The 17389-nt window shown below is 43.8% G+C and overlaps 1 protein-coding gene across 1 annotated transcript; it reads right to left on the bottom strand.

Moving 5' to 3' along the window:
• Window positions 1-11912: 11912 nt before the first annotated feature.
• Window positions 11913-14440, bottom strand: LOC116268006 (probable UDP-N-acetylglucosamine--peptide N-acetylglucosaminyltransferase SPINDLY). The gene is made up of 3 exons (XM_031649862.1): window positions 14380-14440; window positions 13137-13447; window positions 11913-12365 (listed from the first exon to the last, which is right to left on the bottom strand). Exons 1-3 carry the CDS (start codon window positions 14438-14440, stop codon window positions 11913-11915), a joined length of 825 nt encoding a protein of 274 aa, XP_031505722.1.
• Window positions 14441-17389: the final 2949 nt, after the last annotated feature.

Here is a 17389-nt window from a genome sequence, read left to right as displayed (position 1 = left end):
AGTGCCCTCTCCGCCCCGGAAGCATCCTTGATCTTCCTTACTCCTGTTCGTCCAACCAATCCTCTGTTTGAGCCCGGCATCTTGCTTCCTTTGCATTTTTGGATTTATTAGCGTCGGCAACTGAGGGTGTAGGCGTAAAACCAGTGTGAAATTTTAAAAAACGCGTTTAATACCATTCGGATGTCCTGGTCTATATTCTTTTAAATTCCTAACCAGAAATTCAAACGCTTCATGGCCAAGCTTCTCCATATTTTGGTCCTCGTGTGTCTAGCGGCGCAGATCTACACCCTGGACATCGGTTAGTGTCTCCAAAGGCACTCTGACGGATGGACTTGTCTTAAATGTCGGGACAATTACCATCTTTTTGAAGGAAAGTGCTTCATTGACATCCTGGGGTGCACCGAGTACCTCGATGGAAACATCTGCAAAGAGTGCGACATCAATTACATGCTTGTGAACAATCTTTGCTGTGACGCCATATGCCTCTCCAAGATCTTCTCCACACATAAAGAGGCAATCGGAACCAAGACCTACTCTTCCCATGCACTCATTCTCAACCAAATCCTTCCTATGATTCAAAATGGCCCCCTCGCAGGCAGTACCTACAGGCTGGAAGCTGTTCAAAGTTACAACTTCACCAAGGTCACCAGGTTCTTCCTGCTTTATCAGATTATTTCCTCCTATTCTTCTGACTACATCTCCAAGCGAGCAGTCGTCGACTATGATCTGGACTCACAACTGCCGATCATCGTGGACTGGAGTCAGGTTATTTACTAATCTGACTTTACAGTAGTCGGTAAACAGGACGTGGTTTCCACCTCGTATGAAACCATCCTTAAAGGCTTCAGTTCCGTCTATACTAGTATTGACGTTACTGAAAACTACAAAATTTCAGTGGATAACCTGACCAACGTAAAGGAGTATAGAATCTTGCATTACGACCACACCGAAAACACTGTCAACCTCAAAGTGCTCTATCAATACAAGGAAAAAACTTACATCCTTGTCGATTAAGTGGATATCATTTCCACCTTCAAGCCTTACAAAAAGACTTACAGTAATCTCACATAGATCAAGAATGCTGCTGAAAATGATACAGCTCTTGATAACGCTCTCTACTTCGTGACTAAACAGCCTATCCTGAATGATGCAACTATCATGTATGCTGTTGAGTGGGCTAATGATCCAAAGATCGTTGTCTATCGCTTCTACGCATAGAATACCACTCATATCTTCGAATTGGTGGTTGATTACCTCACCCACCCTCTCACCAACTTCACTTTTTCTTACCAATGGGCCTGCAGACAGAACATCAAATTCCCAAGCTGCACAGGAGAAGTCCATTGGAACAACAAACTGATTGAAAACATTGTGCCTTCTGATTACAAGATCCACAATTCCTCATATTCTGTCAAAATCGAATCGAAGAACATTATCACCTTTATTGGGACTGGCGTTTCTGACGGATATGGAGTTACTATTGATAATGTCAATCTTCATAAGCTTGGCTCTACTCAAAATTTGGTAGTCAACGGTGATTTTGAAGCTCCTAATTTGAGTAAAGGATGGAAAATTATAGCCAATCCTCCTGGTTGGACGGGTGAAGGAGTTGAGATGGGCTATGGCCCTATCTACAACAATGAGTGGAAAACACAAGTTTGCTAACTCGACGCTTCTAAGAACTATGCCATCAAACAGACTGTATCGCTGAATCTTGATGAAATCTTCAACCTTTCTTTGAGTTACTCCATCGTCTCCACCTCCATCAACAAAAAAAGCTCTCCTCTTCCAGTCAACGTGACCATTCCGACCACTAAAGATAAGGTTATCGAAGTCAATGGAGAAAGATTATAAATCGTATAATACTCTTCTGAGAATGTGGTGATTCAAACAATTATTAAACAGGTCACTACTTATATCACCAAATTCGAATCTTCAGTTCCTGAGACCAAGATTAAAGAATACAAGATTGTTGTTAAGTTGTTCACATCAAACCCCTTAAGCATATCGCTCCTCAAGAATTGCAAATACACTGAAGTCGCTTTCCAATTCCAAAGCTCAGAAACATAGTTTACTTACATCTACTTTATCCAAGACAATAAATCAAAGGAACTCAGCTATGTTGGCATGCTTGTTTCAACTCATAAACAAGACCCTTCGTTCACAAATGTGGTCTAAGCATACAAGCCAGAAGAGTTTACAGCAATGTTTGGATATCAACCCGCTTTTAATGCCAAAAGCGTTCAAAACATCTCCATAAGGCAAACTCCAGTCTTCAAGAGAAAAACTTTGACTGTTGCTGTGTCTCAAGACAGTGTGAATAGATATTATATGTACTACTCACTTGTCGGAAGTACTCCTCAAAAGCTTTACTCATGTGGTTGCAAAGGCTCGAGCGGCATTTCATAAAGCTAGTCTTGGACAACTTCATTGGGAATCCAAGGAAAGAGATCAACAAAAGTAGAGGATCTCTTGACTCACGATGAAGTGGCGGCTCAGGTCAACAAATTCTTGAAAATCAGCTCTCCAGAGACAGCAAGCTGGAAGATCATCTAACTCTCACTTAGTGAGTATTAGCTCAAGTTGGAGTATATTGCCACATTCACACTGAAATAAAACTATCTGATCGCGATTGTCGTTCATGATAAGCAAGACCATTCTAATGCTCTTGTTGTTACTGATTTCATGACCAAGAAGGAGTATGAAGCGTTCGATAAATCAGCGTTATCTACCTTTGTTGACCCTTCTAGAGTCCCCAAAGAGACCATTACCAACGCAATCGTCACCAGTGTGTTCAATAGTGACCAGGTCAACTTCACAAAATATGCTATTTTAGGTGTGATCAGAGAGCATTAGTCACCTAGCTCAGAAAAAGATACTATTCTTGTTCAGGATTAGCATGAGCAATTCTGGGTTATCATCTCCTTGTGTAACATTGAAGACGCTAAACACATCAATCCAATCATCGAAGAAATCAAAATCATCGATTTTACTGTTGTTTCAGAGTTATTGACTTCTGTCAAAATTGAGGATGGGATTTCACCTGACATCATCGAAAAAGCAAATGAGATTGAAAGTGTTACCACAGGTGTTATCTATGATGGAGAAACTTTCCAGATCGAGAAAAACATCAAATAAACCCGTCTAAGCAAAGATATGCAAAAGATCATCGATTTCATCAAGGTTCAACTAAAAACTGAAAACATCTCAGGAGCCTTAACCAATATTGAGCAACATAGTGATGCAGTAGTAACATAGTTCGCTATTAGCTACCAATAATAGTAGAATCTATATACTCGTTACTTCGTGATAAGGCCTGCTGATCCAAGCCTACCATTATTCTATATGGGAAGCGATCAAACAAAGACTAGTCCTCAAGAAAAATTATATTTTGCTCCTGCACCTTCTGTTGATAGATCAAAAAACAACGATATGTATGTGAAGATCGCAACTTCAATTAATACTTGTAAATAAACTGGGTTCAGAACAGACAATATTGACAGTCTATGGATTAGCCAATACCCAAATGGAGTTTATAGTGTTACATATCTTCATGACAGCTAAAAATAAGTTGCAGCATATATGATCAGTCAATAATAAGGAACAACGATGGTGAAGTATATTGTGACAAAGGAAGAGAAAATATAAAATATAATTCCAACAATAGAAATATCAATAGATAAACAAAAGACAATAATAGAGGTTGAGCTAGGAGTAACCAATAGTATTGAAAAAGAAAAAACAAATATAACAGAATGTGAATAAATATAAGTGAAAAATATAAAGGGAGAATATGAAATAAAAGATAAAAAGGAAAAAGACATATCAGTAAAGCCTGGAGCAACCCCTATCAACCCTACTGTCGATACTGAAGAAAAGCCTGTTTCTCATCCTAAGAAAGACAAAACTGAAGAGAAGTCAGAAGAGAAGTCTGAAGAGAAGTCAGAAGAGAAGTCTGAAGAGAAATCTGAAGATAAAAAGGGGGGCAAAAAATAAGACAAAAAGGAAAAAGACATATCAGTAAAGCCTGGAGCAACCCCTATCAACCCTACTGTAGATACTGAAGAAAAGCCTGTTTCTCATCCTAAGAAAGACAAAACTGAAGAGAAGTCAGAAGAGAAGTCAGAAGAGAAGTCAGAAGAGAAGTCTGAAGAGAAATCTGAAGATAAAAAGGGGGGCAAAAAATAAGACAAAAAGGAAAAAGACATATCAGTAAAGCCTGGAGCAACCCCTATCAACCCTACTGTAGATACTGAAGAAAAGCCTGTTTCTCATCCTAAGAAAGACAAAACTGAAGAGAAGTCAGAAGAGAAGTCTGAAGAGAAGAGAAGTCTGAAGAGAAATCTGAAGATAAAAAGGGGGGCAAAAAATAAGACAAAAAGGAAAAAGACATATCAGTAAAGCCTGGAGCAACCCCTATCAACCCTACAATTGTTACAGAGGATCAAAGTGTAATACTGCCAGCAAAAGTGTAAAGCCATAAGCCAGAAGAAGTGAAAACTCCATCTGAACAGCCTTCCACTCCTGGAGAAGAAGTCAAGACTCCAGTTGATTAGCCTATCATTCCTGGAGAAGAAGTCAAAACTCCATCTGACCAGCCTTCCACTCCTGCAGAAGAAGTCAAAACTCCAGTTGATTAGCCTATCATTCCTTCAGAAGAAGTCAAAACTCCATCTGAACAGCCTTCCACTCCTGCAGAAGAAGTCAAAACTCCATCTGAACAGCCTTCGACTCCTGCAGAAGAAGTCAAAACTCCAGTTGATTAGCCTATCATTCCTTCAGAAGAAGTGAAAACTCCATCTGACCAGCCTTCGACTCCTGCAGAAGAAGTCAAGACTCCATCTGACCAGCCTTCCACTCCTGCAGAAGAAGTCAAAACTCCAGTTGATTAGCCTATCATTCCTTCAGAAGAAGTCAAAACTCCATCTGACCAGCCTTCCACTCCTGCAGAAGAAGTCAAAACTCCAGTTGATTAGCCTATCATTCCTTCAGAAGAAGTCAAGACTCCATCTGACCAGCCTTCGACTCCTGCAGAAGAAGTCAAGACTCCATCTGACCAGCCTTCCACTCCTGCAGAAGAAGTCAAAACTCCAGTTGATTAGCCTATCATTCCTGGAGAAGAAGTCAAGACTCCATCTGACCAGCCTTCCACTCCTGCAGAAGAAGTCAAAACTCCAGTTGATTAGCCTATCATTCCTGGAGAAGAAGTCAAAACTCCATCTGACCAGCCTTCCACTCCTGCAGAAGAAGTCAAAACTCCAGTTGATTAGTCTTCCACTCCTGGAGAAGAAGTCAAAACTCCAGTTGATTAGCCTATCATTCCTTCAGAAGAAGTCAAGACTCCATCTGACCAGCCTTCCACTCCTGCAGAAGAAGTCAAAACTCCAGTTGATTAGCCTATCATTCCTTCAGAAGAAGTCAAGACTCCATCTGAACAGCCTTCCACTCCTGCAGAAGAAGTCAAAACTCCAGTTGATTAGCCTATCATTCCTTCAGAAGAAGTCAAAACTCCATCTGACCAGCCTTCCACTCCTGCAGAAGAAGTCAAAACTCCAGTTGATTAGCCTATCATTCCTTCAGAAGAAGTCAAAACTCCATCTGACCAGCCTTCCACTCCTGCAGAAGAAGTCAAAACTCCAGTTGATTAGCCTATCATTCCTGGAGAAGAAGTCAAAACTCCATCTGACCAGCCTTCCACTCCTGCAGAAGAAGTCAAAACTCCAGTTGATTAGCCTTCCACTCCTGCAGAAGAAGTCAAAACTCCAGTTGATTAGCCTATCATTCCTTCAGAAGAAGTCAAGACTCCATCTGACCAGCCTTCCACTCCTGGAGAAGAAGTCAAATCTCCATCTGACCAGCCTTCCACTCCTGCAGAAGAAGTCAAAACTCCAGTTGATTAGCCTATCATTCCTTCAGAAGAAGTCAAGACTCCATCTGACCAGCCTTCCACTCCTGCAGAAGAAGTCAAAACTCCAGTTGATTAGCCTATCATTCCTTCAGAAGAAGTCAAAACTCCAGTTGATTAGCCTATCATTCCTGGAGAAGAAGTCAAGACTCCATCTGACCAGCCTTCCACTCCTGCAGAAGAAGTCAAAACTCCAGTTGATTAGCCTATCATTCCTTCAGAAGAAGTCAAAACTCCAGTTGATTAGCCTATCATTCCTGGAGAAGAAGTCAAAACTCCATCTGACCAGCCTTCCACTCCTGCAGAAGAAGTCAAAACTCCAGTTGATTAGTCTTCCACTCCTGGAGAAGAAGTCAAAACTCCAGTTGATTAGTCTTCCACTCCTGAGAAGAAGTCAAAACTCCAGTTGATTAGCCTATCATTCCTTCAGAAGAAGTCAAGACTCCATCTGACCAGCCTTCCACTCCTGCAGAAGAAGTCAAAACTCCAGTTGATTAGCCTATCATTCCTGGAGAAGAAGTCAAATCTCCATCTGACCAGCCTTCCACTCCTGCAGAAGAAGTCAAAACTCCAGTTAATTAGCCTTCCACTCCTGGAGAAGAAGTAAAACTCCATCTGACCAGCCTTCACTCCTGCAGAAGAAGTCAAAACTCCAGTTGATTAGCTTATCATTCCTGCAGAAGAAGTCAAGACTCCATCTGACCAGCCTACTACTCCTTCTATTGTTGTTACCACTGATTAGTCTTCTTCTTCCTCTTCTTCTGACACAACTTCTTCAACTTCCAATATTTAATCTTCTACTCCATAATCTCCTTCAACACCTTCTTATTTCGCTTAAGCTATTGTTTATCTCAGCATATTACCTTAGTTCCTTAATTGCTCATTGCTTTCATATCAATAGACTATTTTTACTTCGGGATGCACATAACTTTTCACTCTGAAGTGCTTCCGTCATGACTTACCTGTTATCTGTAACACTTCGATCTCCTTAAGCCTTACTTCAAACCCAGTTTTAAATTATTTTACATGCCCAGAGCATGAAGTTGCAGTGGTTCAACCCTAAATTCCGTTGCTTCAGATTTAAATTCAACCAATCTTTTCTCCACCAATTTTCATTCCTCCAGCCATCCCAGAGATTCCCAACGTTACCCTTACTGATGTGGAAATAGATATTACTGAGATCAGCCAAAACGTGGTGAATAGAGTATAAAATGTCAACTATCAACTGATTGACCCTAATGAAATCTACTAAGTTCAAGCACTCTAGATTATCTCTACTTCTGAAGCATCTGATAAGACTTTAGCTCCTGTTACAACTGCAAGCGTTGCAATTGAAGAAATTGTGATATACCTTCGAGCCAGCTATGTCGTGCTCGACCATTATGAAGTGCTTAAAGTCACTCAGGACATCTCAATCACAGGCACCATCTAGCGTTTCGTGCTTTACTTCTTCATTGGCCCCGATGCTGGATCAACTTACAACGTCTATAGAGCTATTGTTGATTACGATAACAGTCTTTCTGAGTCAAGAATTTTCATCCTCGCCTTCGATCTATTCATCCAAAACAATCAACTTGTCTCATCAACACCCGTCAGCATCGCTCCTGAAACTAAGCTTGATATCGATGTTGCCTACGGCTATGAGACTATTGATACCCAGAAAAGTGATCCGAATGTTGCCAAGGTGCTCGCCCAGATTGCTTCCAAGTATGAGCCTTTGATTCACGGATACTCTTTGGACAAGGTGGAATCTTTGGAGCTAAAGAGCGGCAAGATAAACTACAAGATCACCTACCTCAACAGTGTCACCCACCTTTCTCTCAAGTTCATCGTCTATTATGATCCAAAAATCAACAAAGTCATGATCCTCAACTCAGTCAACCTACCTTCTGCACAACAATTCCAGGAACTTTCCGAAGCAGACAAGGCTAGTGACACAATCCTTGCTCAAGCTCTAAAGTATGTGCACTAGCTGCACAGTGGAGAAATGGACAGCTACAAGCTGCAGTGCGTCAGCAAGGGAATTCTTCCCAAATATACTGAATATCATATCACTTGGAGCAGCAACGGAAGACAATACCGGTCATTTATTCGTTCTCAAAACGCTAATGCTGCCAACATGCAATAGACACTCTTCGGAGAGGTAGAGACCATTTCGCTTGACCACTATCGTCTCGATTAATTCGAAAAACTCTTCATTCTCAACTACCAAATCCTCACTGAAGATGATCTCCATACTGATCCTAACTTCAGACTGGTCCTCACTTCTCTCCGCACCGCCAATGCCACTCTGAGCGGTGCTGCTTTAATTGGCGCTGCCCAAAAGCCACTCGGATTGGGATTCATCTACCACGTCTTCTTCAGATTGGATAGCGGATAAATCGACCGTGCTGAAGTCTACATTGAGCTCTACAGCAACAAGCTGACTCTGAAGCAACTTGCTATTGAAGATTTCACTTCCTCACTCATCAACCTTAGCCAGGACGACAACTCCACCAAGAAGGTATTGTCTCTGATTGCCAGGCAGGCCAGCAACCCATCCCTTGATGATGCCTACTCAGTTACCTCTGTTGCAGCCAAGGATTTCCTCTTCGGCAGGATCTACTCAGTGCTCATCGGCAAGGACAACGTGAGCTACCAAGCCTTAGTATACCATGATCACACATCGGAGCAAGTGCAACTACTGAGCTGGGGAGTGAGCGGAACCATCAACAACTGCTTCGCTATGAACGGTCTCGAGTGCAAGACCTGCGTGGAAGGATACAGCCTCATCAACGGCATCTGTGTGTTCGGCTGTGGCGTCCTCTGCAGGACCATACAGGTTTGAATGATATTAACCCATAATAATTCATAATCTTCATATTAATCAACTAATTTTATCATTAAGACATCATTAAGATTGATGTCACTCCATAACTTCGATACGGTGATTGTAGTGTCTCACCACTGCCAAGACAGTATTGATGAGCTCAGTTAGTAAGGTCAGGCTGCTAAACTCGTAAACTACTATTTCAGACCCATGCTTATACTTAAATTCCAGGTAAAGTCGACTCTCGATTATCTTAACAGCTGTCAAAGTTAGGAGAGAACGACACACGAGTCGATCCGGAATTAAGTATCCAAGTAATCCTCCATGGTAACGCTAAACCAACTGATTCTTTCGCACCTGCAGGTATAGACTACCGCGAATAAGGGAATCATTCACTAGAAGCTCCTCAGTGACAGGAGGATTTTGGTCCTGAGCAGCATAGACACGGGTGAATTCTGAAATGCAAACTTCAGGATTGTTTCGCTTCTGAAAGATCCGATCCTGATACTACCAGCTTTTTCCTGGTAAATTTCCACAATACGTTCCGGGAGGTCTCCAATTTTGCGCTTGCTGTCAGCAGTTTGAAGCTGTGATATGAGACAAGGACGATCCTGCCCACCATCTGGTAGTAGTAGGTAAGCAGCTTTTCCTTCAATTCCCCATACGTCCTGCCACGTTCGATGACCTATATCAGGTCACGCTGGTCAGGCGATAAAATTTCCAAAATTTCCACATCCTTGTTGCGCTCCTGCAGGTCTTGGTAGTACTTGCTGAGCTCCATAGTTCGAGCCACTCTCGAAATGAGCAGGGTCTCGCACTTGTAGAGTTGCTAAAGCTACCAGTCGTTGGCTATGGTCTAACGTTTGCCTTCCGCCTCCATCTCCACTGCAGTCAGATTGAAAGTAGTCACTTTTATCTGGCAAGGCTCAAACCCGAACTAGTTGAGGCAAAGTTTCCGAATGGCCTCCTCAATCAGTAGCCTTCCGGTCACTCTCCACCTACCATCTTCTCCGAATTTCTTCAAGAGAAAGGATTTGACTTCGTCTCTGGTCAGCTCCACTCTTTTTTCCCCGAAGCATACGAAATGGAGTGCCTATTTCTCGCACTCCTTCAGGAACCCTCTCAAAACGGAATTGTGCTTCCTTGGCCTGATTTATTTGTTATCGAAAGGAGCTGTCTTTCTTCGAAGATTTCTGCCTGCATGCTTTCCTTATCATTAGAGTCATTTTTGCGGTCATCTTCGTTGGGGAACTCGATGCGACTGGAGTCGATGTCGCTCTGGCTGTGCAGAGTGGAAGGCTCTTCGTCCAGAATGTTGCTGTTGCTGAGTTATGAAGTGCCTACTTATGCTGATTCTAAAGTCGTTCAGCCTCGTAGAGCTAGTGACTCTGGTTGAGAAGAGTGTCGTTCATACTTAAAATCATTATAAGTCAATAATTTACTCCAAGAACTGCATTTCTATGCTTTATCGGGAGTTTAGTATATATCTTTTTTGGGAGATGATTGAGGATATTACTCATTAATACCAACCAATATATAATACACTTTATACTCATTATGGACAACTCCTCCATCCTCAAAGAGATCCAGTCCATCCAAAGATAAGGCTTCCTCGAGAAACGTTCACGCTTCCTCAAGAGCTGGCGCAAGTATAAATTTCCCCACACAGACGTTGGGTGGTCCTCACCAACAACCTTGTCCTCACCTACAAAGAGCGAAGGTTTACGAATCACCTACAGAAGTTATCCTCCTCAAGGACGTCATCTCCATCAAGACCTCAGAGGAAGAAATAGAACAGAAAAACTCATTCGTAAGGTTGGCTTAAATCAGAAAATCTAGACAAATACAGCTACCTTTTATTTTTGTGCAGACACAGGGAATGAGAAGGAGACCTGGATTGGAGCATTGGGTAGATAATGAATAATTTAGGCAAGGCCCTGGTGAAGCGGGACACCAAGAACAGCGATTGATTAATAGTTGATGTGTTTAATCCAACAACTTGCTTAATAATGGGAAGATGATCAACGCTTCACTTTTTTCTCCTCGAGGGCGTTTATGATGTACTGGGCGGCCAGCACAGTCTTCTTGCTTTCCTCGTCAGCCTTTGGCTTCAGTCTTGCCTCAATATCCTTGCAGTTGGCGAGGAAGGGATAGGCGAAGCCCTTCGACATGAACAGGTAGCTGCCGAAGATGCATCCCAGAGGAGACCGTTCGATTTCGTAGATGCTGTGGATGAGGTGGTATTTGCTCTCGTCCTGCCTCATGGCCAGCTGGAACTCGCAAACTGCCTCTTTTACCTTGATCTTCAGCACCACATCCATCGTCTGTGGTTTTGACAGCCTGTTGTCCAGCTCTAGGATCTGGTATCCGCGTAGGTGACATATCTTGTCGCATGCGTCGATGGCCTTGGCGAGGTCATCCACGTCATTGAACATGATCTTCCCCTAACCAGGTCGCTGATGGTGCAGGTGGTTTCAGTTGGCTCTTAGAGCGCTCCTCGAGGATGAGAGTGATTTCCTTGGTCCAGACTTCCATAATTTCGTGGACGATGGTGACTAGGGTGATCTCCTTGTCGCCCTTTTGAGAGCGGTATCGATTTTGGAGATAATATTGTGTACCCTCGCGTCGTCGATTTCCTTCTTGAACATCTTCTCCAGGATGCGCAGGATCACTTTGAATTGCTTCGAAGCATCCTTGGGCAGCTTCATGTTCACTCCGTATGGGATACCGTTGGAACGCTTGCGCACTGCATCCACAAGATCGATGAACTCAGGTAATGCCTGCTCTGCCTCCTTGTTGACCTTGTCGATTTCGCTGTAGAGGATCTCGTAGTTGCCAAGTAGGCGGTATCCTTGAAGAGGTTGACTTTGCACTCGTTGGCGGAGTAAAATACTTCAACTTGAAGTTGAGTTGTAGGCTTGTCCGTCTGAACATTGCTGCTAGACTATCTGTTGGAAATAACCTTGATCATGGCCATGAGTTCGTTCTAAATGTCGAGAATGGGCCTTCCCTTGCTAAATGTGTTGTTCCAGAAGTATTGGATGAAGATCTGGGGAATGATATGGAAGTATTCCTCATCATCAGTAAAGATGTGCTTTACCAGCGAGAAGATTTAGTCGATACTCTTCAGCGAAAACTTATCATCATATATGCGTTTGACTATTTGCAGGATTTAGGGACGTAGTGCTTTAGCGTCATTTACAGCAAGCGAGGCCTAGCTGGAGTAGAGTTGTTTAAAGTTAGACTCGAAGGATTTGATGAGGATTTGAGGGCCTCTTTGAGCTCGTTGTTGATGGAACCCATTTTACGCCACTTCTGCCCCTCCTTGTCGAATTTTTCCAAGTTCTGCTTCAAGAAGGCTTTGTTGGATTCGCTAAGGTTGTTGTTATCGGTGGGTAATATTTCCTTGGCTCGCTGAAATGCAGCAAAAGCCTCTTGATACTTTTCCAGCTGGAGGAGGCAGATGGCCATGTTGGCGAGAGCTAGTGTATAGGTGGAGAGGTTGTCAACTGCACTTTTGTAGCAATCAATGGCCTTCTGATACTCTTGCCTGCCCTTGTAGATGTTACCCAGGTTGTTGTATGCGTAGCTGTAGCGTGGATTCACCTCGATGGCCTTCTTGTACCAGACTATGGCTTCGTCTACATTATCCTGGTTTTTAAAAAGAATGGCCAAGTTATAATAGGCGCTGTGATACTTGGGATTGGCTTAGATGCATTTTTTGTAGTATTTTTCACCGTTAGCAAAGTCTTTCATTTCATCGTAGGTGATTCCCATTGAGTTCATGAGTTTGTGGTTGCTGTTATTGAGCCCATGGCATAGGTATACCATTTGATTGATTTTTCATTCTGGCGCTTGTCGTAGTAAGCCAAGCCCAGATAGTAATAGAACATGAAGCGGTCAAGCTTTGGTAAGGCTTCATGGCTTCAAAAATGGCTATATCATCGTAGTTAAGAGTGTCAAAGATGTCACTGGCATTAACGTGAGCAGTCTTATATTCGTGATCATACTCGCAAGCTCTGAAGTACCACTTTAAAGCTTATTCGTATTCCTTGAGCAGTTAATGGTTCACTCCGATGTTATTGTAGCATGAAGCGTATTCGGGAGTGATTTAGGTACACTTCAGATACCATGTGATTGCCTAACGATATTCCTTTTTCGTTCCACCATACGCGATTCCGATGTCATTGGTCGTCCTCACGTATTCCGGAAACTTTTATGACACCACCTTCAGCTTGGCAATCTTCACATCGACATCCGCTTCGTTGCGGGCAAGGATGAAGTGAGCATACATGTTCTAAGGATCAATACCGAGAATCCTGGTGGCCATGGCAGTTGATTTTGGCTTCTAGATCCTACGGTATTCGTAGGTGAGGGCGATGGCCACGTAGGCGTTGACGAGGGAGGCCTCAGATCAATCACTTTGTTGTATGCCTTAATGGCTTCCTCGTACCTACCGCGGTTGTAGAGGATGTTGGCGTATCCCATGAGGAGCTCAACTGTTTCGCCGAGGCCAAGCATATCCTCGTACCAGAGGATGCCTCGCTCTGTCTCGTCCTCGTTAGAGTTCCTGATGATGTTGTAGCAGAGCGAGAGAGCGTCGAAGGCATTGCCCCTGAGCTTTCCAGCCTTCCTTTGCTCGTCGTACCACCGATAGATGAACCACTCATACCTGCTGATGGAAAGCTCAGCGTTTCCCACTCCCTCAATTCCAAAGCTCACCGAGTAGCCCTCTTAAATCATTTTCTGGTAAAGGCGAATCGCTTCGACAATCTTATCCTCCTTGAAAACTGGTCAGCCAACCTCTCAGCCTCTTAGAAGTTGAAGCCGCCTATCGATTTAGAGCTGGCGAGGAGTCTCTCCGTCTTCTGGAAGGGTGTTTAGTCGATGGGGGATGGCGAAATTGTGCGACCATCTAGCTGCTCTAGCAACCCATTCTCTCACTATAACAAATATTTATAATTGGAAAATAGAAGGCCACTATTACTATTTATTGTATTAGAAAGTGTAACCTACAAGTGGGAAATAAATTCATTGTTTTTCCTCAATATTAGTTTGCTTGTTGACGAATATATAAAAGAATTAGCCGAGAAGAATAAAATTAAATAAGGAAGAAGGACTTTGTATCTTTTATATGATATGAGTGACGGACACATTGCTTAAATGCGACTGCTAACGATATGCCTGGATAAGTTCAATAAATAATAATTTTGGAATTGAAGTTGATGCATTATGTATGCATTCTGAAACTTATCCGTAATTAAACACCAATCACCAAAATGTTCTTGCTTCTGCTCTTAGTTTTTGATGGTTGCCCAAATATTGTGAAAAATGTCATCAACAATCCCAGGCATGATCATATCATTAATGCATAGATAAACATCTGCATCTCAACTATTAAAATCAATAATAATCCATAATCCCCCTCCTTTAGAATTTTAACCATTATTTACTTTTAATTTATGGTTATATTCCACTTCGATTAACTGGCTTTGATGGGCGTATATAGATTGCTTAAAATTATTAATGAACTTTAAGACTGCGCCCGCCTTCTCCCTCTCCAAATCCCTCAAAAAAAGTACACGCACTCTCACGTAGCAATCGTGGACATGTCTACGCACAACCCGATAGTTCCTGGTCCCATCTACGACCTGCCCGGACTAACCAAGAGGGAATCGAGTGTAAGTCACAGCATCGGAAAGTCGAAGCGGCCAGAAATTAACCATCGTGTCGAATAAACGCCATCTCCCATGCACTACCAGCCCAACAGTCTGCCCACTGGATCCCACAAGACCATTCCAAAGTCGTCCTTCATTGAAACTCCGAACCTAAATCCAGACCCTGCCTGCTACATTACTGACGAGAAGCACACTACATCGAAGGTGCTTGCTTACACGCTGACCTACCGCTCCCCCAGCATTATGGAGGAGACCAACAAGAATCCAGGACCTGCTGACTACCAGTGCCCTCAGCCGCCCCCTATCCTCTCCCGCAGCAAAAACAGCAAGTAAACGCACTTCGGCACCAGCTCCCGCTTCGTCTACCAATCCAACTAAAACCCAGGAGCAGGCCAGTATTCTCTCTCTAACTCCAAACTCTCATAGTTCGATCAAAAGTACAGCATCGGCAAGGCCAATAGGATCCCCCACATCGAAACTACCCCAGGGCGTAACGATTCGTTAATTCAGCTCGGATTACCATAAGAAGTCGTTTGTGGAGGAGAGCATAAAAGGAAAGCTAGGCAAATCCATCACTGGCAAGAACAAGCCATCCCTTATCAACGAAATGACCACTATCAATGCCTTTCATAAATATCTTTAAAACCCATAGGGTCAATTCGTGGGAGCTAAATCCAGTCCAAAGTATTCGATGGGGAAGGAAAAGAGGCAATTTATCAAACCCAATCCCAATCCAGGTCCCACTTAGTACTTAAGCGATCGCTTTTTGGTCAAGCATGCCAGTGCTGCCTTGATTCCCCGCTCTTAGCATACGGAGTACAGCGACAGCGTCTTCAAGCCTGGTCCTGGAACCTACCAAGTGGAACCAAAAAAAGGACTGCAGTTCTCTTTCCCAAAGTCGAAATCAGTCGCTTCGCTTGGAAGCAGTGCACCAACTGCACCAGGAGTAGGCAGATACCAGCTGTAGGGACTGAAAGCATCCAACAAAGGGCCTGCTTTCTCGAAGTCCAGCAGGTTCGGGAAGGACTAGAAGTTAGGAGCGGGAGTGGGAGAGTACGAGCTTGATATGAAGAGCCAGCTGAAAGTGACCTTAAGGCGTCGATGAGTCGTTCTGAGAGGTTTAAGGACCACATCTTTAGCACTCCTGGTCCTGGAGACTACCACGTGCAGTCACTGATCGGCTTCAAGAGCGTGGCGGAGAAGTGATGGCTGTTTTAGTGATGTATTGACGGTTGAGAGATTGAAATCAGTTAATATAAATCAGTTGGCCAGCAGTTCCACGTAGTAGTTGCGCTCAGCAGTGATCTTGGCGATTATCAGTTTGTGTGACTCGCAACGGTTCATCCCGAAATGGAAATCAGCTCCGCCTCCATCTACAAAGTGTACTTCTTCAGTTTGGAGTTAACTTGCGCAGCTTCGCCACATCCTTTCGCAGAACTTCAATCTACTCAATTTACGATGGCTCCTTTTGCCTGCTCATCTCTTGCATCTTTTGCTTCAAGAGAGAATTATCCGCGAGAACCTTTTAGAGCCTTTCGGTTAATTGCTAGACCAAGATCTCGTATTTTTCGAGTTCTTCCTAGCTATGGAGAGATTTGGCGGAATTGACCAGCTGGTCCATGGCGAGCAGCCTCTAGGTGATCCTCATCCTCTCCTGGATTTCCTTTTCCAGCTGGGTGGCCAAGCTGTTGATCAGCGTCACTGCCTTATTGGTGAAGTCGTCATCTGATGCCAGCTCTAAATGCTGTTTAGCTGTGATTTGGCTGAGCGTTTGCTTTAGGTGGAGGATTTCTTCATCCTTGGACTAAAGCTAGTGGTCGTACTCTTAGATGATGGCCTAAAATTCGTTAAGGTAGCTCTCGGATAGTCGCTTCTCCTTCACTGTGGTGCAGGTGTCGTGCAGCTCACTCTTGGCTTGGTTCAGCTCGTTTAGAATGCGGACTTCCTGTTTGGCTTCCTCCAGCTCTGCCTTATACCCCCGTACGATCTACTCATACTTGTCTGTCACCTCCTTCAGCTCCACACTGAAGACATGCTCCCTTGACTAAATGAAGCCTTGTATTTCCTTCGCCTCCTAGTACTGCAAGCTTAGCCCTTCGGCTTCTACTCGTCTTTGGAACTCGGTGATCCTATCACGCATCTCCAGCTTCTCCTGCTCCAGCTTTTCAATTTAGCCCTTTAGGGATATTTCAGTTTCGCTGACGATCTTGATCATGTCTTCCTCGCAGGTGTTGAACTCGCACAGTTCGTGCTCTCGCTACTCCAGCTGCCTGCTGAGGGAGGCAACCTCTTCCTCCCGCTTCGATAGAGCTCCTCTGTCTTTTCGTACTCCGTGGTGATGCTGCAAGCTGGCAGCGAATAGCCTATAGCTGGCTCACCTTTTCCTTCAGCTCGGCATTTAGGCTTCTATCTTGCTGTCCTTACATTCATTTAAGCGGGTGAGACAGCTCACCTTCTCCTCCAGCAGCTCAGCATCAAGCTCATCCAACTTTTTAGCCAGGTAAACTCCCTGCTAAATTTCCTCTTCAAGTCTATCAGCCAATTTTTTGTTCAGAGCAGCAGTCTCTTTGCGTTGCTTTTCACTTTTATCCAGTTCAGACTGTAAGTGAGTGAGTTTTTCCTTGAGTTCTAGGTTTTCCTCGTTGAGGAGGCGCTCGCTCTATTCGAACTTTTCGATGATGGAGCGGCTGTTGAGCTTTTCAGTGATGACGATGGTGTGGCTGTCCACGCTGTCCCTCCTAGAGTTACTCCTGCTGAACTGGTTGTCCGTGTTGGAGATGAGAGAGCCGATCTGCGCGTAGGAGTCGAGCAGCAGCTGCTCCTCAGGGATGTGGCTGTAGGTGAGCTCCACCTCGGTGGGTTCCCTGCTTTCGAGCACGTTGCTGTCGAGCATGATGGAGCCGACTTGGAGGGACTGCAGGGGAGTGGATTGCTTGGCGACCGAATTGAACTGCAGCAGCTCGCAGTCTTCTTGCGGTCTGATCTGCTTGCTGGAGT

The sequence above is a fragment of the Nymphaea colorata genome, unplaced genomic scaffold (assembly GCF_008831285.2).
Source record: "Nymphaea colorata isolate Beijing-Zhang1983 unplaced genomic scaffold, ASM883128v2 scaffold0043, whole genome shotgun sequence".
Classification (NCBI taxonomy): Eukaryota; Viridiplantae; Streptophyta; class Magnoliopsida; order Nymphaeales; family Nymphaeaceae; genus Nymphaea; species Nymphaea colorata.
This window is presented reverse-complemented; position numbering and strand designations above follow the sequence as displayed.

Excerpts from the sequence above, each read along its gene's own strand:
- LOC116268006 (XM_031649862.1), bottom strand. The coding sequence starts at position 14,440 with ATGGTTAATTTCTGGCCGCTTCGACTTTCCGATGCTGTGACTTACACT. Across the intron at positions 13,448-14,379 it reads TTACACTCGATTCCCTCTTG|AGGGCTACTCGGTGAGCTTT; the intron begins GTTAGTCCGGGC and ends AAATGATTTAAG. Across the intron at positions 12,366-13,136 it reads CCATTAAGGCATACAACAAA|GATAATGTAGACGAAGCCAT; the intron begins GTGATTGATCTG and ends TTTAAAAACCAG.